The sequence below is a fragment of the Ziziphus jujuba genome, chromosome 9 (assembly GCF_031755915.1).
Source record: "Ziziphus jujuba cultivar Dongzao chromosome 9, ASM3175591v1".
Lineage (NCBI taxonomy): Eukaryota > Viridiplantae > Streptophyta > Magnoliopsida > Rosales > Rhamnaceae > Ziziphus > Ziziphus jujuba.
This window is the reverse complement of record NC_083387.1, coordinates 13,429,102-13,454,306: the sequence shown is the minus strand read 5'-3', so window position 1 is coordinate 13,454,306 and position 25,205 is coordinate 13,429,102. Positions and strand designations below refer to the sequence as shown.

Below are 25,205 nucleotides of genomic sequence, written 5' to 3'. Positions count from 1 at the left end.
TGATCACTGAAAATTAATTATAAGAGTATTGAGATACTTGACATTTATGGTATATTTGTGATTATGGGTTGCACTATACTATATATCCAGCTATTTTGGAAGAATACAGTACTGCAAACTGGATATTTGATATTAAAAACTCAAAGTTTACAAGTGGATATATGTTTACACTGGCAAGTCATGAAAGTTCTCAAAACAAAAATTTATTACTCAATCTATTGTGGAATATAAATTCTTAGAGAACCCTCCAAGATGGCCAAAGCCTATACCTGCAATAAATATTCATTATAATAGTTGATTTGCAATTGCCAAGACACAAAACAGAATGTATAATGGCCTACAATAGGCGCTTCCAAATCACGAGCACCTTATGGGACGAAAATCTATTTTAAGGGCACTACAATAGCAGGCCTTGGATCACATTCTCATTGACAACTTTCTTCTCATCGTGTTTTTCTTTAATGTTCTCAAGTTCTTATGCATGTATATTTTATAATTTATTTTCTTGGACTTTTTATAATAAAAAGAAATTTTATCATTTGTTCATATTCTATTTTTTATTTCTATATTTTCCAATAGTCATTACTTGTCACAATATTTGATTCTCCAAAACTTTGGTTAAAAAGTCCTGGTTTTTATAAGATTAATCCTCAAGTTTTCTAACAAATGTGTTGTGTTATACCATGAAAAGACATAAAATGAGAAAATAGTACACAAACTCAAAGAAATACCATCTTGATTTTTAAGTTGGTCTATTAACTAATTTGGAATGTTTTTCGTGTTTTTGCAGATTGAAAATAATTTTGTGTCTTCGGACACAGAGTGAACACAACCAAAAAAAAAAGAGGAAAAAATGAAAGACACTTGTAAGAAGAGCAAACAAACGGGCCCTTAAGAATCTCACGTCACAAACCCAAAAAAGTGCACGTGTGTTTCGACATGCGAATGTTCCAAAGGCAAACGAAGCCATTACATCTTAATCTCCGTTTGGTTGTCTCATTTTACTGCATAAAATAGAGTCAAACCCCTTCACCCACCGAAATTATTATTTGGGGGCAAAAAACAAAAAAAAAAAAAAAAAAAAAAAAAAAAAAAAAATACACCTAAAGCAAAGGAACAAAAACAAAAACAAAACAAACCGGGAAAAAAAAAAGAAAAAAGAAAAGGAAGATGAGCACGCTCAAAGTTGGGGGCTAATTCACAGCCTCGAATTCGTCCCCCTTTAGGTGCGTAATCTAACTCTTACCTGTTTTTGGCGCCCAATTCGCTTCTGGGTTTTCCTTTTTTTAATCAAAATCTGAAATGGGTATTTGTTAAATCCCGAATCGCTGCTGAAATCTGTCAATTTTGTTTTAAAGCTTTTCTTTTACTAGTTTGACTCTTAAATTGTTGAATTATTCGAAAATAGTATCTTTGCATGTGAAATTCTTTCAAAAAATTTAGTATGATTTGAATTTTTTTTTTTCCCCTTTTTGAATCCGTAGGATGATGTAAATTAAGGTTTTAAGCTAAATTTGTAGATGCGTTTTGTTAATTGGGTCTAATAAACTCGGGGGAATTGTTTTCTGATGCAATTTTTGGTGAATATACAGATGGGAAAGCACTTTTGGAAATTAGGGTTTTAGGTTTTGGATTGAAGATTGTAATTTGTCATTTGGGTTTTGCTGAAGAATCAAAGGATTTGATGGGGATTTTGTTTTGGTGAGTTTGTGGCCTAAAAAATGTTGCCCAATCAAAGTTATTCTCGCATCGACACTTTAGAGCTGAAAGCTCTGATTATCCAAAAGATTGGGCATCAAAGAGCTGAGAAATACTTTGATCAGCTCCAAAGATTGTTTAGTTTGAAGATCAGTAAGTGTGAATTTAATAAGTTTTGCTTTCGGACTCTTGGGAGGGAAAATATCCCTCTTCATAACCAGCTTATTAGATCAATTGTCAAGAATGCGTGCGTTGCTAAAGTTCCACCAGTGAAAGCTAGTAAAAAATTTGGGAATACCCTTAATGTTAAAGTCACAAATGGGTATCAGAGGAATCGTCTTCAATCTCTCTATGGGGATGTGTTTCCTCCTTCTCCTCGCAAGGGTAGGTCTCCAGTTAATCGGGATCGTAAATTTCGAGATCGACCAAGTCCTTTGGGCCCACTTGGAAAACCACAGAGTCTTACATGTGGGGATTTTCCAAGTGGGGAACTGGTTTCCATGGCACAAGAGCAGCAAAGTGCAACTGAATTGCTTTCTCTTGGTAGCAGACCTCCAGTTGAAGTTGCTTCTGTAGAAGATGGGGAAGAGGTTGAACAAGTTGCAGGTAGCCCTGGTGTTCAAAGTAGAAGCCCAGTTACAGCTCCTCTGGGTGTATCTATGAATTTGGGTGGAGCTCGTAAAGCTCTGTCTAATGTATCTATATCTGGTAATTACCACCCAGAGACCTGTCAAAACTGTGGTGAGCTACCGGATACAAGATCATTAAGAAGTCGTTTACAGCAGAAGTTGGAGATGGAAGGCTTTAATATTTCTATTGACTGTGTTAATCTGTTAAATAATGGGTTGGATGCATATTTAAAGAGACTGCTTGAACCCTGTATGCGATTAGCTGTGTCAAGATGTGGTAGTGAGCATTTAAATCAATTAAATGCTCAGTTCAATCCTGGTTTAAATGGGATGCTACCTGGAAGATATATGGAAAGAGCCAAAAGCTCTACTTACGCATCCTTGTTAGATTTTCATGCTGCAATGGAGTTGAATCCCTGCATACTTGGAGAAGATTGGGCCATACAGCTTGAGAAGATTATGTTGCGTTCGTCTGAAGAGTGAACAAAATCTTTATAGAACATGGATCAGGAACTCAGCATTTAATCATGCTACATGAGTATACATTTACAATTAGTCAATGAATTCAGTATTTTGAATCAGTTTCTTAACCTTACATGAATTTTGGTCTCTGCCTGTTACAGTGTTACAATTGTTACCATAGGAAATAAGTAGTGAATTCCTTGTGAGTTTTGGTTCAAATTGATTAGGTGGCATCTAGATATAGGCTTTATATTTGTTGTGGAGGGTTCATGTGTATACAACTATTTGTAACTTCTTGATACAATTAAGAAGCTCACTGTTTGAAGAGTTTAACATCATTCTTGAATTAATTTTTTTCCCCTCTGTTCTTTTTCCCAGTGAACCAATTTATGCATGCACTGAAGCATTCTTATAAGTCTTAGTGATCAGTTGCTACAAAAAGTTTCGAACTTTATTGTGTATCCACTTTTCTTGTTGACATAAATGAAAGTTTCGAACTTTATTGTGAATCGACTTTTCTAGTTGACATAAATTAACTGGAAATTTTATTTCACTTGTCAAGTGTTTGTTGGCTTGATATGCATAGCAGGGTTAACATCCTGATATAGCTTAAGCTTTTGGGTTTGATGTAAACTTACCATTATATCTCTGAGGATCCAAATATTCTAGCTTGACTGTGAAAGCTCAAGAAAAACTCTGCCAGTATCTTGTGCTGCATAATATGAGGTCCTTGGAACTTGTCCCATGGTCTTTAAATGATCCTCCATTAGGACACATATGCTCACCAGAAATTTTTTGAAGAAATGTATAGTTATTCAGATAATTTATAATCCCTGTTGGATTGGTATTTCTTGTTAAATGTATATAATGCTGCATACAATGTCTTATGTTCTTTCTTCTGAAATTGCAAACTTTCATGATCTTCTCTTTTTTTTTTTTTTTTTGGGTTCCCCCTTATTATGATCGAACTTCTTCACCCCTTTCACCCCTAAACTGCATCAAAACAATCCCCACTTCTTTTTGTTGTTTTTTCTGCCAAGTTAACAAGTGTCTTCGCTTAAGTACCTGAACTCTGAAGCACTATATTTTTTACCTCAGCTGGCATAACTGTACGTGCAGTCCTAAATTGATTTAATTGCTTGACATGTCACAATAAATATTTTTGTCTCAAATAAGTCTCTTTGGTCGAGGGCCTGCTTCATTTCTTCATGATGGTGATGCATCTCATGGTGATTGCAGGAAAGCTATGATCTTTTACAGGTGATATTACAAGTTTGTGCATTTTGCTTGCCTTCAATGTTATTTTACTAATTCTATTATTTCATCTGACACAAATGCACTTATGTAGTTAGATAAAATAATTCAAGCATGTCGCCTGGATTTTATGCTTTCTGTTGTAGTGTTATTAGCGGTTTAGAATAGTTTGTTTACCTGACTAAAATTGGTAGAGAGGAGTTTCACGTAGGCATTGGTTGAAGCATGCCATACTGTTTAAAAAGAGCATGACATATGGATATATTTATACATCTTGGCTATAGTATTTGTGTGTGTGTTTCCTTTGGAACGGTTATGTCTATTTACCATATGCTTGTAGTTCACACTGATCCATTCCTCCTTTTGTTCACTTATTTGTTCATTTGTCTATTATGAAGAGCATCCCACAAAATCACTCTAGAAGAAGCTGCTGATTGAGTGGCATCTATGCAAAGTATGCCAGAAGACAAAACACATAGCATTTTTGGTGTAAAGGCACTAAAATGTTTCAATAAATTTACACCAAGAATAATGATATTTGGAGCATCGGATGAAAGTGAAGGTGCATTGGTTGATTCTTCTCAGCAATGCCATTGTGCAAAAAATTTCATGAGATTATGCTTGTAAGTTCCTTCTGTTTGTGACATAACTTGCTATTGCTTTGGAAAGTTCTACTTTTACATCCTTGTACAGTACCTTAAATGTCGTGGTATGATTTATATTATATTCAAGCTTGCCTTTGCAGTATGTATCAGTGTTGATTAACTTCCTCATAACAAGTGTGTGCTGAATTAAAAGAATCTGATACAATCCTAGTTGCTTTTAATTTGTTTGGATAAAGATTTACTAAAAGAAACTCTTTATGAAGTACTTATCCTGTTTTCTTTTTCTCTCTTTCTTTCTTTCTTTCGCTAAGTTTATTTTGGTTGAATTACTAGGTTTCAGTTGTACAAACCCGGAAGGAACAGGCATCCAACATCTCTCAGGGTTGTGAGAAGGAGACAGAATTCTAACTAAAGATGAGCTTGCTTCATTTTGGGTTGGCACCTAGAAATACCATTTGTCACTGCTCTGTTTATGTCCGCATATTTTCTGATTTCGAGGCTCCCTTCCAACTTAAATGATTTTATGCATCTACTGTATCTTTTTATGAAGTTTTCGCATAATGTACTGTAAAACCTTTGACCTGGCATGCTAAACATGTGCTGCCAGATGGATGATTGACACCAACATTCTTATAGTTCAGTTTAAAAGTATTTTGTTTCAAGTTATTAGAGGATCCTTTAACCATTTTTGGTCAAATTAGCATGTAAAACAGGCACTCTTTGTTGTTATTGGTTTTATTTTCTTCCATAAACTTTCCTTTTCATCTAAGCTTCATTTCTGTTTATGAAATGTGAATTCTACATTGTGTTAAGCCACAACAAATTTGCAGTGGAGTAGCAGTTGATGAAAATTCTACTTTTATCAAATGAAACATACAGTCAGTATATCGACTAGTTTGCTGTGATGTTGATGTTCTCGAGGTTAAAATTCTGCTTGCTGTTACTATTAAACAATTTTAGTGTCTCAGTAGTTTACGAGCCATTCCAATCCAAGATCGATAAGAAAATCTACGATGTGAAAAGGGCCTCTCTCTCTTAGTGGCAAGTGATCTTTATCTTCTTCATAAAGGCAGACTTATAAAGCAGCTTTTGATCATTGTCAACTATGAGTAAAGAGTTTCAAATGCTAATTTTTTCCCTACTTATATGGGATAGCAATGCAGTTAATATTTAAAAAATTACAGGTTTCCCGGGTTTTTTCTTCATGAGCCAAATTCTTTGTTCCAACACAAAAATGTATGCTGAACCTACTTTATATATTTTTTCAATCTGCAGATGGGAGTAGTTTTGCCACTGGCCTGTTTCCAAAGGAACAAAATCTTCTATAATTAGAAGTTGGGCACCGAAGTGACCTACAATTTCTTTTGTAATACGAATTTTTTGCAGTTTTCACTTTAGAAGTAGAGAAATAGCAGCACTTTACCTACCTGCATGATCAGTGAAATAACTCCATGAAACATCACTTTTCACATGAAAAAAAAAAACAGTAAATTAAAACGGCAATCTGAAAGTAACGCGCAGGTAAAGTTTAGAAAAGATATGATCATTAAAGTACATCTAAATGCTTCTTTACTGAGTTTCTGCAACAAATGCAGATCCAAGCTTTACAGAACCCTTAATTGCAGTTCACCTATATATGATCCCCAGTGTGCTGTACAATTAACACTAAAACACCAACCAAAAATAATTGCCACTCCCAAGTTGAGTGGAACATAAATTTGCTCCAACTATTCTATGGCTGTGGATGTCGAATTAGCAAAATTTGTGCCGTCACCCTGAGGATATATCCTTTGTATTTCTACAATCGGCAACTTCCACCAGGGCTGTGCAGACAAAAGTTCCACCTACAACACGATCTATGGTGAACTGGAACAGTAGGATAATCAGCTGGATGTCACGCCTGCTTTCTCCAGACTGGCCATGTATGTGATATAAACAGTCCATAGATATGAAAATGAATTGCTCACCAATGGCTGTCAAGTGAAAACACCATAAGGTTAGCAGATACTCCCAAGTACGAGGGGCAGGTATTTTTTTTCCATGATAATGCTCTAACAGAGGAACCTTATCTTAGATGGAGCCAAACAAGGATGAATTCACCCTCCAATATTATGAGCTGTTATAGAAATTTACAAAATCCTTTATGCTTACCTGTAAATGGACAGGGATGAATCTGAACGTGATAAAATCACATAGGGGCCAGTACATTGCACCACTTATCATTGTAGGAAGCAAATCTCGCTTTAGTCGCGCAACAATCTCTGCACCGTTTTCACCTGGGACATTATGAACTTAACATTTAGACAGCATATCTCTCTTTGCTAAAATATGAACTTGACATTTAAACAGCATATCACTCTTTACAAAAATTAAGTATATATACTGCTCAATTTACTATAGAAGGTTTTGCTTGGAGAATTACTTTAAAAAGGAAGAATAAATATGCGGGACATGGGCTTGTCACAACAGGGGGGAATTTATCGATACTTAACAAAAGAATTATAAGACTTTAGATCAAGTTTCATTCAAATTATAGCGATTTATATTTTCAAGATCCTCTAATCAAGTCTCAGTTACTTCAGAGCTAGGCCTGTCACCGTTTAAGGCTAAAGAGTCGCCAAATAGGACATCATTAATATTATTAAGATCAAGTTATTAAAAGTTGAAAAAATAAAAAATAGAAAACATAGAATCATAAAATTGTTTTTTTAATTCTTAGAGAAATTACAGGAACCATATTAACTGGTGCCATTCTCAATTGTTAAATAGTTTTATTTATACTTACTTCATTAATCATTTAGTTTATGTAATTCAATCTTCATAGCTTTAGCCTATAGAATTGGACTTTAAAGACTAATGATATCGTAATTAAAGTTTAATAGCAACGTGAAAAAGAGCACGGCTGTTTTGGCTAGTTCATATTAAATTTTGAAATTTTAAATCTCTAAAAACATTTACCCTAAGTCTGACAGAATACCTAATTTGATAGAGTACATACAAATATGGTGTAAATAAACATTGCAAACCTTGTAAATGTGCATTTGTGGAAAAGAAAACAACTGTCATTACAGGCCCATATAGCATCTGCCCCATGGCCATTTTCTTCAATGTGGGTAATAAATCACGCTTTGGATAGAGTTTCGACATGAAGTTGAACCAAAAATGTAGTGTTGGTCCCAGAATTAGCAACCCATATCCAGCCATACGTAATGTCCTTAGAAGATCATAAGATTCCGACGACTTTTGTGATATCGTCTGATGCAAATTTTGATATTAAAAAACAAAAAGTGTATAAGAATAATAAACGAAAATTAACTCCATGAAGAATCTAAAACTGTGAACTACTTATCCACACACAACACACAAACAAAGACAACTCTAAGAGCCATGTTGGTGAAAATGTGACAAGTTGTGCCAACATATTTATCAGAAAAGTGCTGATAAGAGTATAAGAGGAACAGTCAGATCCTTAACATAGTGAAACACATACATAAACATGCCTGACCAGACAACATATTATACACAAGTTCCGCTAGAAATACCAACAATTAATACATTTCAGGTAAAGAAATTATATCAAAATTACATATATCTAGTGGATTTGAAGTCAACTACAAAATAATTATAAAAAGTAAAATTCATTTTAATCTACAGCAAAATATAACATGGTGTAATCGAACAAAAAAGATGAGAACACACACACACACACACATATATATATATACATTTTTTTTTTTAGGAACAAAAAAAAAAAAAAAAAGTCTTGATCCCTAATCAAAGAAAACCAAATTGAAAGAGGACCTACAAATGAGTTTCACACTATAGCTTATTTCCAAGAGGCTTTCTAGCTACAAGAACTTTTCAATATTGAAAATAGAAAGAGCAAGAGTTTCAAACACTGACGAGGAGATGCATATAGCTTAAAGCCTTCAAACACCAATGAGAAAATATGCAATACTACCACCCAACTCTTAACAGACCTCTAACAAAACCCAACTGACTAAAGTCCATTTTAAATATATACATTACCTCCATCCTCCATACAATTTACCTATAACATAAAAAGCCAAAAATCAGGGAAACCATGAAACAAACAACTTACTTTCTCACCTTCTAGATCACCAAATGTTCACACAACCTAATACAAGTACATTCTGTAGGAAATAATAATAATAATAATAATAATAAAAAATCATTATTTTGCAAATGAAACAAGAATCAAAATCCATCGTGATGTACCTGAGAAGACAAATCAGCCGCAGTATAAATAAGCGCAGAGGTGACACTCTTGGTGAGAATAGGCCGACACCTGATCATTCCCAAATACCAACCCACAATCCCAGCCTCTTTGGTAGCAGCAGCGGCGGCGGACGAGGAAGAGAAAGTGGAGGTGAAAAGAGAAGACGGGGAGAGATCATATTCTCTGGCTTTCCTAAAAAAATCAGGGAAACGACCGTTGGACCTGGAGGAGGTCGTTTGGTTCCTGAGAAAATTGGAGGTAGTTCCAATGGGGTTGTCAACGAGAATGTCAGAGATGGAATGTTTTCTCAAAAGGCGCTGGATATTAGCGTTCCTGGCGAAAAGGGCAGTCATATTTGAAGCTGTTGGAGATGGGTTTTGAAGGGTTTGCGCGTTTGAGAAGCGCTGTGATCCCAAGAATGGTTGTGGGGTTGTGGAGGTTTTTTGGTTGAAGAAGAGGGGTTTTAGTTTTAGGCAGAGAAAACGAAAATAACAATTTGTATTACACGGACGAAGGGAAGACAAAATATGTATGAGTGTGTCGGGGTTGTGGTGAGAAAACAAAGTAATGGTTTCTATTGCTTTTTCAATATGACGTGTCTACTCTTTTTCGTTTGGTCATAATGATCATATCTACCCTCGAATTTATAGCCAACTCTCTACTCGCTTTCTCATCCCCTGGTTTCCAAAAATGAAAACTATTTGTAAATATTTAGATTAAATACAAATTTAACACCTTTAGTATGAACAAAATTCATTTTAATGTAGACGAATGTAGTAGTTCAGTTGGTACAGGTATCATCATCTATGCTTTATATGTTGGGTTCGAGTTTATAGGGGGACAAGAGGTGTTTGGGACAATTCAAAGAAAAAATAAAAAATCATTTTAATACAGCTAGATTTGAACTCAACTTAATAAACATAGATGGTGGTGCTCGTACCAACTGAGCTATTACACTCGTTTTTTATTATTCAGTTTATTGTTAAATTTTTTTAATTATTAATTTTTTTTAATAAATTTGTTTAAATATCTTACCAAGTTTGATGTAGTAAGGAAAAATAAATAAATAAATAAATAATCAATGTAACTATCTACTTTTGGATAATCTATTAGATATTTTTAAAAAATTTAAAAGCTTTTTTAAAAAGTTAATTTTCTTAAAAAAGTAACCTAATAAAACAGTTAATTAATTAATAACTATAAATAATTTTTATATATATTATTTTTGAAATATGATTTTAAAATTAATTGTATATTTATATCATTTAGATTTAAATAATATCAATTTTTATACTATATATTCACCAATAGAGATGCTCTTAAGGTGATTAATTATACTACTTCATCCATTTTCAACCTTTAACCCATTTTTTTTATTTGATTAATTATTATCCTATTCCAAATAATTTGGAATGTTTTATTTTTATAAAAGCTTAACATTTAGTTGGAAAAATATACCTAAATAGAATTTTATGTTAAAAATGGATAAACCATTGGGATTTGTGGTATTCAATGGTTTTGTTAGCTACATCACTAATAAATATGTCTCTTTTTGGAATCAAACGCAGAGCTGATGATGATGATAATTTTTTAAAAAATGAAAAATGGAGAAACCATTGGGATTTGTTGTATTCAATGGTTTTGTTAGTTACATCACTAATAAATATGTCTCTTTTTGGAATCAAATGCAGAGATGATGATGATGATAATTTTTTAAAAAATGAAATTTGCCCCAATAAAAGAACAGTAGCATTTAATCCTAAAATGCTTTGATTTAATTATAATAATTAAATATATCATTTAACACGCCAATACGTTCCCACCTTATAATTAGAAATATTCCTTACAAATCATTAATCATATGAGTTAGATGATGGTCATCGGTGGGATTATTCTTGACATTGCAATTAGAGGTGTTCACCGGTCAGTTTCAGTTAGTTTCGACCAATGAATAAAATTTCAACCAATCGATCGATTTTATCATCGATCATCATTTTCAAGTTTTTAAGAATCAATCAGATATTGGTCGATCGGTTTTCAATTGATGTCAGGTTTTTTTAGAATTTGAACAAGATCAATGAGACTTTTGCTAATCTAATAGCACACTTACAATTCGTTTAGTATAGCTGATAAAAACAGAGTTTTAGTCTGTATAGCTTTGTATAATAGATTTTTTTGAAAAAAAAAAAAAAAGCTATTATTAAAAAGTCAATAAGTGTTTTGTTGTAAATAAAAAAACTGTATTAAATACTCAATGAGTTTCCATATAAGTTAAAATAGTTATATTAAATGCTCATTAAATTTCCATATAAGTTAAAAGACGAGTTTTTTTAAAAAAGTATAAAATTTGTACTTCTCTAAAACAGCTTAAAAAAACTATTTTTTGGTTAACGACTTTTGCCAAATACGTTTATTTTTTAACAAAATAATTTTTAACCTCCAAGTAAAGCTTTTTACCTAAAAAAAACCTGCCAAACAAGCACTTAAACAAGAAACAATAACAACTATAGATTTCCTAAATCTGAACCTTAATATCAAATCTTTATTACTTTTGCTGGTACAATACATAAATAAGGAAAGAATAAAAATATTACTAAAAAAAACTGATGGAATTGAACAAACCAGAGAGAATCACTGCAATCAAATTTCGCCAGATGAACTTCCATAAACTCCATAAGAAGAATTCCAAAAATTATTCCATAAATAAAAATATTCTACCAAACAAATCCCACAAATTATTCTATAAATATTAAATTTGTCCATCTTAATTTGATCGGGGAAAAGCACCATCTTTACCACGAAAAGATAAGCACCATATTCATTGACTTCGTCTTTCATTGATTTTCTTCTTCGTCTTTGGTTTAAAAAAAAAAAAAAAAATTGCAAGAGAGACTCTCAAAATATCATTAATGATATCATCTATTGCTAGATTTTTTTTTTTATCACATTAAAAAATAAATTGTCACTTAAAAAAAAATCTCTAATAAATTTGTCTAAATAACTCGTCAAGCTAATGTATGCTAAGACAAAAATAAATATTATCAAAGTGAATTTCTACTTTTGGAAACTCTATTAAACATTCTCAAATTTTCATAAAAACAAAATTTTAGTTCAAAAATAAATTTAAAAAAAATAAACTAAAAAAATATTTAATTAATTAATAACCATAAATAATTTTTATGCACACTATTATTGAAAAACTATTTTAAAATTGACTTTATATTTATACTATGTAAGTGTAGATAATGTCAATTTGTATACAACATAAGAATCAATTCATATTAATATTATTAACCTGTTCCAAATATAATTTGGAACAAGGTTTTTGTTTTTTGTTTTTTTTGTTTTTGGGTGAAAACTCAACATTTAGTTGGAAAAATATACATAAATAGAATTTATCGTTAAAAATGGATAAATCATTGGTATTTGTTGTATTCAATGGTTTTGTTATCAACATCAATAATAAATATGTCACTTTTTGGAATCAAATGGAAAGATGATGATGATTATGATGATCATTAAAAAAAAAAAAATGAACTTCACCGGAAAAAAAAAATGCATTTAAACTAAAAATGATTTGATTTAATTATAATCATCAGATATATCAATATTTAATACGTCAAAATGTTGCTGCCTAATAATGGGAAATATTCCTAATGAATCATTAATCATATGAGTTTGATGATTGTGAAATTATTATTGACATTGCAATTAGGGGTGTTTATCAGTTGGTTTTGACTAATGAACAAAATTTAGTCTGTCAGTCGGTTTTATTGTCGATCACCATTTTTAGGCTTTTAAAAATCGACCAGATATTGGTCAGTCAGTTCTCAATTGATGTCGGTTTTTCAAATCCAAACAAGGTTAATGAAGGTTTTGCCAATCTAATAGCATACTTAAGTGAGAAATAAGAGCAATTTCAGATTTTCAAAATATGACCTTAATATCAATTTTTTATTACTTTTCGATAATATGATAAATATATAAGGAAAGAATAAAACTATTACGATACAAAAGTGATGGAATTGATCAAATCATGAAGAAAATCATTGCAAGCAAATTTCTCCAAATAAACTTCCATAAACTCCATCAGACAAAGCCTTAAAAGTATTTCCATAAATAAAATTATTCCACCCAACTGTTTCAACAAATTATTTCATAAATATTAAATTTGTACATCTTAGTTAGATCATTGATTGGGGAAAAACCGTGTTTCCCACGAAGAGATCAGTACCAGATTCATCAACTTCCTCTCCCATTAATCGTCTTCTTCATCTCTAGTTATCATTAAAAAAAAATATATGAGAGATTCTTAGAGCATTTCCAATGATTTAATGAATTTATCTAAATACTAAGCTAATATCATAAGAAAAAAAAATATATATATATATATATATATATATTGTCAAAATGATCCTCTAATTAATTTTTAAATTAATTGTATATTTATGCAGAAATATTTAGACTATGTTAATATTTATGCCACATAGATAGTAATCCACATTTACCTTTTACCTTTAGAGAGATAATTTTAGTTTTATATATATATATATAGAGAGAGAGAGTGGAAAATCGAAATCAATGGCATCATTTGGGTAATTAATTTTTGGTTTATTTTAAGGATTTGGGATTGAAAAACTTTATTTTTTTTTGCATTAAAAAGACATTTTTTTCTTCTTGTTCTTCTAGGTTTCATAATTTCTCCTTTTTTTTTTTTAGACCTAACAATTTTCTTTCTTGGCTTTGTTTAATGCAAATTTGGGACAAGTGATTCTCTATGAGAAAAAAAAAAAATTGGAAAATATTTTGCATTTTATACTTTGATTGTGTTGATATTTTTTAGTTTTCCCCTTTTTTCTTTGAATATTTTGGGAACATCTCACATCTTCAACCATAACCTCCTCTCTCTCCTTGTACTCCACCATCATCGGCTTCTTCTCTCTCTCTCTCTCAGCTTGTTCAGCATCGATTGCTCCAAGTTGTCATATTTCAATCGAACTTTAGCTTCGTAACCAAGATTGTCTGAAACCTTTGATGGAGATGATGTCTCCAATCGATTGTGAAAGAAACCCTACAAAAATATTTTAAAAAAATGTTTTTTTATTTCATTTTAGGGGAATATATTGCATTGAATAAGGATATTATGAAAATTTAAAAATAATGAAATTGTGTATTTATTTAATTATTTATTTATTTGCAGTGCATCTATCATTTCACATCTAATATTTTTGTTAAAATATTATAAACTTTTAACTATTTATGTTATATATATAATTTTTTTTTTCAGTAATATAAACTTTTTACTATTTATTTTAAATATTTTTTTCATTTTCATAAAATTTGATCAAATATAAACATTAGTAGATTAAACATACAAGGCAAAAGGAGGAAGCAGGGAGCGAGTACATTGAATTTCGTAGCAACGCTGCGCGTAGGCTAAAACATAAAAATTAAAAAATTAAAAAATTAAAAAAATAAAAAAATGCAAAGCACATGCCATTGAGTTTGAAAGTCTCTGCTCCCCGACGTAACAACCAAAATCAAATTTGAATGAAACTCTCCACGAAATCTGGTAATACCAACACCATCAATTTCTCAACACCTGTTCTTTTACACGTATGTATGGATGACACGTGTTTGAAAGGCCTACACGTCGACGTGAAGCTTCCAACACGTTTGGTAGTTTCCAACACGTGTTCTTGTTTTTTTTGTTCAACAACTAATAGTAGATATTTTATTTAAATAAATTATAAATTTAAAATGTATATTAATTATAATTTAATCTTTTAAATTTTAAAAATTATAATTAGCACATTTCATAAGTTCTGCATTGATCATGAGTCGAGTGTGCAAAGATAGAAGACACCTTTTTGGTCAAGCTCAATATTTTAAGTTAATATTAATATTGTTTAATTTTTAAAATATTTAATAAAATTTTAAATTTTGAAATATAAGATAATCTAGTAAAAATAAAAATAAGATACCCTTTTTATTATTTTAGATTTTTGTTTAAATGACAATTAATATCTTTAAATACTATTGGGATCTTTCCAAAAAAAATAAAAATTACAATCTTAATTATTTTATTGAACACTAATTATTTTTATAGATTTTTAATATTTTTGCAATTCAAAGTAGAACACTTATCTATTTGAACAAAAAGTTCTTTATAAAACTTATCAGGTTTTGTTGTTCATCAACTGCTTAATATTTAAACCTTTATTGGTTTTTGATTGATTTTATTATGTCAATAAGAAAGAAAAGTATAAATTTGGACATTAAAAAAGAAAAAAGAGAAAAAAAAAATTAAAAGCTAACCTATAGAATTGGCCTAAAGCCTAAAAAATCATAAAACCGGTTCTGGCACGTTGTAAGATGTGTAGATTGAATAAAACAATTAGAAGAGAAAGATAACAACTTTTCGTAACTTGATAAGAGATTGATAATATTTTTTAAATTAAGGTGATCAGATTGAATTTCAATTAAATCTTATAGGAAGAAGGAAGCAAGGTGTGAAAAATTGAAAATATCTTCAATATTTTTTTGATATATCCTTTTTTTAGTGGAATGAAAAGAAAATTTAAGTTTAAAATAAGAACAGATAAATTTTCATAATATCCATTAAAATGTCTAAAATTTTTTATAATTTTCATGGAAATTTTCGTTAAAATATCTATATCAAATCTTTAACAGTTTGGTTAAAATATCTATAATTTCCATGGAAATTTTTAAAATTTCTATGAAATTTCTACCGAAATGTTAAAAATATCCATGGAATTTTTTAAATTTTAAAAAAATTCATTGATATTTAATAATTTTTTTTATCAAATTAACTTCATTGATATTGTTTTTACCCTTTAATTGTCTTTTAAACATTTAATAATATAAACAAAATAGAATGAATTGAATTAAATAACATTAATAAATTCTATTTACTGAATATTGATAAAGCAAAAATACAAAAATTGTGAAGTATATTTTTTAACTTCACAAATCTTATTACCAAGAATATCTTTTTCACGAATATACATAAATAGATGATGAAACATATACATGTGAAATATAATGTTTGTTTGAAAAATAAAAAATATTCTTAACAATTCATAAGTTTTTATTTTTTTGGCAAGACCAACAATAATTGCTTCTAGAAAAGAGATGTCTCCTGTTAAATTTAAATATTGTAATATGTGAATATCAACTGATGTAATAATACAAATATGTAACTATATAATAATTACTTTGTAACAATCGTGGGTCATGTATGCAATACAAGATGAAAATCATGTAAGTAGAGATACAGGTCAAATGATCAATGCTGTTAAAAGAGACTATATATGTAAAGAAAAATCTATAATAGAATTATAGAAATGTCACAACAAGAAAAGAATTCAATTTTTATGAATTTTGAATCAATAAGGGTTGGAAGTCATTTTCATAACCCTTATTCAATGGATATTTATGCAATATCATCAAGTAGCAACTCATAAATACCATTTCAAGTTCAACCATCAGAGATAGTAGTTATGCATAGAGTTAACCAATACTACAAGATTCATATGCTTGGCATATTGATAATTGTATACAAAATTATCAGGGAGATACATCTTTTCATAACTATTTCTCACATTTCAAGTTTCAAAATCAAAATAAAGAAGAGACTGATGATTTTCAAAAAATTCTATATGATATTGAAATGACATTATAAAATACAATGTAATTGTAATAATCTTTTTATATATTTTAGTTAATAAATATATTTTATCAAATATGTATTTTGATATATTTTATTAATAATAATTTATCTATAATCACTAATGCTTATTATAAGTCAATTGACTAAGAAAAATATAACATTCGTTCAATATTTTAGTAAATTTTATAATCAATTTGATAATCGATAGATTAAATAAGCTAATTCTAAAATTTCAATAAAAATTTTTATTTTTTAAAATAAATTTGCATAATTTTTTATTATTTTTTTAACAAAATTCGATATTTTTCGATATTTTCATGAATATTTTTGTATTTTGAACTCGCGATATCTCCGTCGATATCGATTTTTTGAATCTTGATAGGAAATAGATAAAATTAACTCGTATTTACAATAATAACTTACTTACAATATATATGTTTTGGGAAAAAACTTATTTACACTAAAGATAATTATACTTTAGTATAATTGACTTGTAGGTTTTGCAATTTAAGCTCTAAACTTTAAAGTAGTGAATTAGGCCTTTAATTTTGTAAATTTATTACAAATTGATCCAATATTCAATTTTAGTCAATCAAATTGGAAACAATTTAGTTCAAAAACTTGTTGCAATGTTTGTGAGAAAAGAAATTATGATGTTGATCAATGAGAATTAAAATAAAAATTATTGTTAATTTATTTGGTCAAAATTGGGGATTGAAGAAATTTGCAATAAATTTAAATTTTAAAAGTTTAAATTGCTGTTTTTGAAAGTTGAAAACCGAAATCATAACATCTTACAAATTAAAGATACTAAAATACAATTAACCATTTAAATATTACTAAATGTTTATTTGTGATTAAAAATAATCATTTCAAGCAATATAAGATTATAAGATATATATTTTTAAGTGGTTTGACTAATTTGTTTGGATAAAAAAAAACATCATCCCAAATGGCAATGAGTTATGACCATTAGTGTTAGCTTGATTCAATTAGATAAAACTATTGCTTTTATTTTTATTTTTATTATTTTGAAACGAATGAAACAATGAAAACTTTTTTTTTTTTTTTTTGAAAAGACATGTAAGAGGTGGGTATGGGTTGAATTGTTTGAGTTCTTGATTAAAATCTAATTCAAGCAAAATTGTTTGGTTTCTTTAATGTAACAATCTAACCCAATCTAACCCAAATTATAGTTAGCTCTAAAACTGAAACAATTCAAATGAAATATGATCGAATAGTCGATTTATGAAAAATATACACGTCAACACAAATAATCATTGACTTTTTAAGAAAATTCCATATAAAAAAATAAATAAATTATCACATCAACGTTCATTAGTTTGTTAATAAAAGCTCATGACAAGAAAATAGATAATCAATCATTAGTTTTGTTGATCTAAAAATCAGAGATTCCATTCACTACAATTGAGTTTTTTTTTTTTTTTTTAATTTTTTTTTAATTTTTTAATTTTTTAATTTTTTAATTTTAAATAAACTTTTCTTATCTATAGTTATATCTTTAAGCAACATATTTTAAAAACAAAACAATTTTCCAGTTAAACTTTTGTATATTAAAAAATAAAAAATCAAATATAATCTAAAAGAGGGATGCAAACTACTAATAATATTAAATTAATAAAATTATACATAAAAGAATTAAAATTTTATATAAATATACATATATAATTATTTGATTATATTGCATTCAGTTTGGGTTGGGATATGTTAGTTTTTATATCCCAATCCAAAATCCCATCAAATCCAAACTAACAGTTTTCTAATATTTTTTAATATTTGTAATCCAATATAACCTAATTTATATGAATAAAAACCAACCTAAATCATTTCAAAATGAATTGGATTGGTTGGTTTGAATGAGTTTGTTTGAGTTTTATCTACCACTACCTAAAACCAAAACTAGAACTCTCCCTATTTCATTTTGATGATTTTTTTTTTTTAATAAACTCTTTTTAATGAAATAATTCTTTCATGTGTATTTGTTAAAATTAATCATATTGGCCTTCCAAAAAAATCGAATAACCTTCTACCATCTGCATTCCTATTAGGTCATGATACCGATTTTTTGTTTTTGGTCTATAATTTCAATATAAGATGAAAGATATAAACATAATCCAATGGTTCTTGTTCTTCTTAATTTAAGAAACGACAAAACTAATTTAAATATTTATATAATTTTGTGAATTCCATTAAAATATCACGCAGTGTCGTAGATTGCCCTGTAGCAGGTATGCCTTTTACAGGGACCTCCTATTTACAGCATGTATTGACAAAAATGAAAATACATCTAAAACTTGCTGCATTGATGCTGAGAAATTAATGTAGGATTCGAAAGCCAAAAATAGTCATACACAAATATATATATATATATATATATATAGGTGTTTAATGCTCATCAAGTTCTTTTTTTGTTATAAGGGCTATGATGGCTCAATATAGTGGCAATTGCCTTCTCTCTCACTGCTAAGGATGCATTAGCAATTTCTGGAAATTGGAAAGCCAACCGCACATTCTGTTATAGAAAATTTATTGATTGCAGCAACATAATGACTCAAACCCTCGTTTCAGAATCCGTGGCAAATGGTTTCCTAGTTCAAACTTGAAACAAAGATTTGTTTTAACGCCCAATAACCATTAATCAACCTAGGATTAAGCATGTAATTATTTGACGACGTAGTTTTGCCATTAGACCTTTCCATGCTTGTCGAGGGTTCATTTACCAACAAGAAGTTCCTCTGCAAATCAAAATCTAATAGAGTTGAAAGGTTCCAAACAAGGAATCATCTTATTTTCGTTTACTTCTTTTCTTACTCTCATATATATATATATATATATATATATATATCTATATATATATAATGTGTCTATCCACACACTAAACTGAGTGTGTCATCATTTGGATACATAACATAACCATGGCGTACACATCTCTATTTGATCAGATAATGTAACTACTAAACAGCACTTAAGTATATCGGACAAACTCTATATTTCTTCAGCATCCAAAGTCGTATGGTACCAATCCTTGCAGCTCCGGTCCACTGAATCTGTTGTTTTCAAAGCTGCAACAGAAAAAGGACAATATGAGCTTAAACGATCAAACGCAATAAACTATGACGATAAGAGATTTAGACTCAAAAGGCTCATTTCAAAATTCTTTCTCAATGGTTCTTTTGAATGAGTTCTTTTACTTTTAGGAGTATATGTCCAAGTAAGAGTGCAATTTTACCCTTGGATTTCAAATTGTAATATCCTTGTAACACATTTTAAGTGGTACCTCTACTAGGAACTCGACACTTAAAAAGTGAACTTCCATACAGACCAGTTTGGCATTGCCATAAGACGGTGCTTGAGTGATGTCAGCTCAACAGTAAAATTCAAAAGTTAAAGCACTGCTTTCTCTAACTACAATGCATTAGATGATGAGTAATGACACCTAAAGTTTGGTGACAAAGAAATTGCAGATATCCTTTAGACTACATATGCAGCTTTGAAGAAGTTGAAATGGGAAACTATCAAATACAGAAAACAGACATGCCAGGTCTGAAGGCAGCAAACCACCTTCCGGTTTTATGCTGGTTATGTTTCAGAACAGCCATGGTAAGCAATCTTGGTTTCTCGGATGAGATCCATAAACTTAAATGTTCCATAACGAATGGTTAGCAGGTTGTTTAAGAAACACAAATAACAACTAACTAGGAAACCATTAACTTCATTTATTTATCTGAATTATACCATGCCACAAATTCAGATGGTTTATGAAAGGCAAGTGTAGAAATGGTACCTTTCCATTGGGAATGTTGCAAAAGGGCCTTCAACAGGGATTGTTCCACATAGATCATTATTTGAAACATCACTGCAACAATCAAATTTCACAGAGTTTTTGCTAAGTAATACAATAAAAAAGAAAATGGTTTCAGAAAAAAAAAAAAAAAATTTGTATTTTTAATTTTTTCCAAATCAGAACTTACAAGACTTTCAGGTTAGAGAGCTTGGTGAGTCCCCTAGGAATTGATCCTGTTAGCTTGTTGTTGTTCAGACGTCTATAATAAATTCAACAATATCCAAAATTAAATTTTTAGCAAATATGCATAATTGGCAAATATAATTCTATTTGTTGCAAAAATCAAACAGAAGTTGCTTACAGAAATCTGAGTGACTTCAATTTGTTAAGAGATTTTGGGATCTCTCCTTCAAATTTGTTGTCATACAAATCCATGCTGATAAGATTTTTCAACTTTCCCAACTCCTTGGGGATTTTTCCACTTATTTCATTTCTATAAAGCTCCCTGCAATTAAATTCGAACATTCTCACACTCAGTTACTCACAAAAATTAGATCAATTTGCTGTTTATAAAACATTATTGAATTAAATTTTATAATTATTATTTTTTTCTAAAGAAGAACCAGCACATAAATGGGTTTGCACTTGACAATCGGAATTACTTAAATGAGCCTAAATTTCTAAAATTTGAAAAATAACATAAAATATGGGTAGAAAGAAACTAGATGCTTTTTAAGATGGATCAGAGAAATACAAGTACTGAAGGTTCTTGAGCTCGCCAAGTTCAGGCCCCAAAGTACCAGAAATATTAGAATTTCCCAAATCCCTGAAAATTCAAGAAAAGAAAATGAATTATGAACATGAAGAATCCCAGAAAAAGCGTAAACGGTAGGAAGATAAATTCAACACCAAAAAAAAAAAAAAAAAAAAAAAGATAAAAAAAAAATCTTACAAACGGATCACATGGCTATTGGAGTCGCAGGTAACGTGGAACCAGGTGCAGGGATTGACCAGAGTTGGGTCCCAGCTCTGCAGAACATTAGTGGGGTCAGAGAACCTGCTTCTCAAAGCATGCAAAGCATTTCCTGAATGAAAAAAAACCCAGAAGACAATAAACAAATTTTAGAAAACACAAAACCCCAAAATTAAAAGCATGAAATCCAAAAAAAACCAAGAACAAAGCATACATAATCAAAACCAAAAACTTTCATTTTCTTAGCCCAACCAAAAAAAAAAAAAAAAAAAGAAAAGAAAAGAAAAGAAAACCAAAGCCAAAAACATCACACACATGCGTTACAGAAACACCCCACAAAAACATAAAAGCATAAAACCAAAAAGATTTTCCATTTCTTTCATCCCACTTAAGTTTCCAACCAACCAACGTATCCCCCCCCCCCCCAAAAAAAAAAAAAAAAAAAAAAAAAGATAGAAACTTTGAAAGCCTTAAAGAAATTCAAAAAAAAAAACAAAACAAAACAAAACAAAAAACAAAAAAAAGAAAAAAAAAAAAGAAAGAAAAGAAAGCAGAGAGATGTGTATAAACAGAAAAGTACCTTCTGAGTTGGTTGAGATGGCAGGAGAAAGGAGAAACAGGAAAGAGAAAAAGAAGGAAAGGGCAAGTAGAGGAGCCATTAGACTTTTAGAGAGAAGAACAAAGAAAAGAAATTGTGCACCAAAAAGCTTAAAAAGAAGCAAAAACAAAGAAATCAGAAAAAGCAATAGAAATGCAAATGAAAAAAAAGGAAAAAAAAGAAATGAAAAGAAAAGTAAGAGAAAGGTGGAGATGAAGGATGAGCAAAAAGTCAGAAGTCAAGTCAAATATGATATTAGAGAGGAATGGGAATAGTATTATAATAATATTGAGACACTGATACAGACATATAGACCAATTGGAAAGGAGTGGGAAACTCACGCATTGGGCATGAATCGGTGCGACTGAGCCCAGCTTAGTCTAGCCGCGTGGAAGACTCATTGTGGGAGTTGTGTTGTGGTCCCCACTCTTTTTTTTTGGGGCGTGTTTGAAGGTTTGGAATCTAGGGACTTGGTCATTGCCGGTGGGCTTCAGTGGGAGACTTTGGCACAGTGTCGAAGTAGTTTGCAACTCTGTCAGCTTGTGAACCAATCATGCCCTGCCATGCCACTCTGCAAAATGGGACCCTTCTTCAGGCTTTGGATTCAGATGCTGTTCATTCACTAAGCTCGTCGTCTCATGGACAATGGCAGAATCTCTTAATCTTCTGGTTTCAATGAGTAAAGTAAAAATATAGAATTTTACTTGCAAATCCTACATAAGCAAGAAAATCATTAGTACTTTTTTTATTTTTCATGCAATCTAACGAGTAATAAATGAGAATATACTATATTGATACATATAAATATAGTATATATATAGTCAGTGTTAGTCTTCTATAAGATAAATTTGATAATATTATATTAAAAATATATAAAATCTAACATTTTACATTTTTTTTTGTTTTTTATTTATTCTTGGTGCTCGTTTAATTAATTTTAGAAAAGAGCCTTAGCCCAATTATTAACAAACTCCATCAAATTTAATGGTAGAAGATCAGAGACCTTACTAATATTATTATCAAACGGGTCTGATAAGAAATTGGTTATATATATATATATATATATAGTTTGTAATTAAAAGTTATATAATTGATAACAAATTTTAGTACAGTGCAAGTTTGTCAGTTTTGAGAACCAACCATGTCCAGCCGTGTTAGACTGGGAATGGCATCGGGACCCATATCCAGCTTTTGGACTCAGATGCTGTGTGCAGATGTAGAGAGGCTTTGGTTTTGCTATACATTGATTGGAACAAGTCACTGAGAACTCCATGTTTTTGTACAGTGTTTTCTTTTTCTTTCTTCCTAATTGTGTACGGTGTTTAAAAAGTGTGAAGCATTAGAATCCCAAAAATTTTAGTGTCCCATGTGAAACATTAGAAAAAAAATAAAAAAATGTTGCATTCTTCTAGAATATTATGGATGATTCATGTTTTCTGCTGTGGATTTATCCTATTAATTCAACTATGCTTTGGACTTTTCTCTTCTCTTATTACCAAACAGAAAGACATTCACCCAAAATTGAAAAACAAAATGACAAAAATGCCTTGGGACTTTTTTCTCTGGTAATTAAATAAAGATTGTATTGGTTTCAATGTGGAATAATTGTTATAGGAACAATTAAATATGATCATCGTTGTGAGACCTGGTAAAATTGGACTAAACCCATTTGTTGAATCGAATTGACTTAAAAAGATAATGGGTCAATTTGGATTTAATTGATTTTTTTTTTAATAGTTGATTGATTGAATATATTTTAGATGGAAGAAATGATGCTTTTGTTGAAATTAAAAAGGAGTTGTATCAAACCTAAGTAAAACATTAGGACTTTTACCCAAAATATATATATATATATATATTTAAAAATTAGAAATATGTTCTTTCCTACCAACATTAATCCCTTCAGGAAACATATGAAATTTTTACTCCAAAACTAGTTCCCCAAGTTTTTTTTTTTAGATTATTTATGACAATGAACTATAAATATTAATTAGACTTTCAGTCAGGATTAATAATCTTCTTCACCAATTGATTCTAAACATACTAATAATAAATAAATATCCTAGTTTCTCAAATATAAAATATCTTCCAAAATTAAGAAGACAAATATGTTAGGTTTATTGGTTTTATTATCTATACTAACAGAACATATATTCGAATATATGGAATATACGGAAAGCAATTAGAAAAGAAAAAAAAACTGCAATTAAAAAAGAAAAAAAAAAAAAAAAAACTCCATGCCTAAGTCTCGTTATTTATACAGTAAATGCCCCCCAAAAAAAAAAATCACTCATGGGTACGTCTCCTTTTTTTTTTTTTTGCTTGAAAAAAATAAAATAAAATTAGGCCTTATACATTGTATGCTTCTTAATACTATGTGCGTAGAATCTGCTGAAGAGGTGGATAAAAAGCAGATTTCTAAGAAATAATTAGGCCTTATTTGGTCAAGCTTTAGGAAAGCCAAACATAGTTTTTTGAACGCCAAAAAGAGTTTAAAGCTCAAAATTAATGTTTTAAAAAGTGTTTGGATAATTTTTAAAAAATATTTATAATTTTTAAAAGCATTTTTAATTAAAATCAATAAAGATTAACTTTTTATGAAACAATTTTAAAGAAGCAAAAATAAATATTATGCGGTCTTAAAAGGTTAGGGTGTTCGTTTTTCTTTTGCTTTGCTGTTGATGAATTATCTTATTTAGCCAGAAAAGAAAAACAAAAAAAAAAAAAAAAAAATTTCTCCATGTGAAATACGAGCACCAATTCTGAAAAAAAAAAAAAAATTGGTTTCACCGTATGAAATACGTGCACCAATTCTTGCTCCACCAAGTAGCTCCAAGTCCAAGCACTAATGAACTTCAAAGTCTTGGACAAGTTCATTTCTCAATTCTCACTTTTATAAACCCACCATATTTGACCGTTGAATATTTTATATAGAAATTATGTATTGGGCGCCCGGCAATTATGTTACTGTTGGCCATATCATGTCTCCTATTACTGTTAATGGATGGTTTATTTTTATTTTTATTTTTTATGAAATAACTGCTAGTGGATCTTTTAAGGGCCAATGTAAATTGCTTGATTGTGCTCATAACAACCTTCTTACATTTTACTACGGTATCATACATAAATCTGGACCCTTTTTTATTTTATTTTTATATTTTTGTCACATAATCCAAACTGGTTGGACCAAATGGAACTAGTTCAATTCGATTTTTGGGATCCTGTTTGGCTTCGGCAACAAACCAAAT

General features: G+C 29.9%; 3 protein-coding genes across 4 annotated transcripts; 1 reads left to right on the top strand and 2 right to left on the bottom strand.

Moving 5' to 3' along the window:
• The first annotated feature begins 1,066 nt into the window (after nt 1–1,066).
• On the top strand, nt 1,067–5,311 carry LOC107404470 (uncharacterized). 2 transcript variants are annotated; one of them, XM_016011422.4, is made up of 4 exons: nt 1,067–1,226; nt 1,593–4,049; nt 4,442–4,666; nt 4,982–5,311. In XM_016011422.4, the coding sequence occupies exon 2, from the start codon at nt 1,722–1,724 to the stop codon at nt 2,808–2,810; it is 1,089 nt and encodes a 362-aa protein (XP_015866908.3). In that variant the 5' UTR covers nt 1,067–1,226; nt 1,593–1,721; the 3' UTR covers nt 2,811–4,049; nt 4,442–4,666; nt 4,982–5,311. The 2 variants fall into 2 exon arrangements, with proteins under 2 accessions (XP_015866908.3, XP_015866907.3); XM_016011421.4 differs by having other exon boundaries at nt 1,593–4,666.
• Nucleotides 5,312–6,153: 842 nt separating this feature from the next.
• Nucleotides 6,154–9,484, bottom strand: LOC107404462 (uncharacterized). Its single transcript, XM_016011411.4, has 4 exons — nt 8,888–9,484; nt 7,675–7,903; nt 6,800–6,924; nt 6,154–6,621 (listed from the first exon to the last, which is right to left on the bottom strand). Exons 1-4 carry the CDS (start codon nt 9,239–9,241, stop codon nt 6,532–6,534), a joined length of 798 nt encoding a protein of 265 aa, XP_015866897.3. The 5' UTR covers nt 9,242–9,484; the 3' UTR covers nt 6,154–6,531.
• A 9,871-nt stretch (nt 9,485–19,355) lies between these two features.
• Nucleotides 19,356–22,206, bottom strand: LOC107427138 (leucine-rich repeat protein 2). Its single transcript, XM_048461740.2, has 7 exons — nt 21,940–22,206; nt 21,339–21,471; nt 21,141–21,212; nt 20,748–20,891; nt 20,574–20,645; nt 20,387–20,458; nt 19,356–19,664 (listed from the first exon to the last, which is right to left on the bottom strand). Exons 1-7 carry the CDS (start codon nt 22,016–22,018, stop codon nt 19,598–19,600), a joined length of 639 nt encoding a protein of 212 aa, XP_048317697.2. The 5' UTR covers nt 22,019–22,206; the 3' UTR covers nt 19,356–19,597.
• Between the last annotated feature and the right edge of the window lie 2,999 nt (nt 22,207–25,205).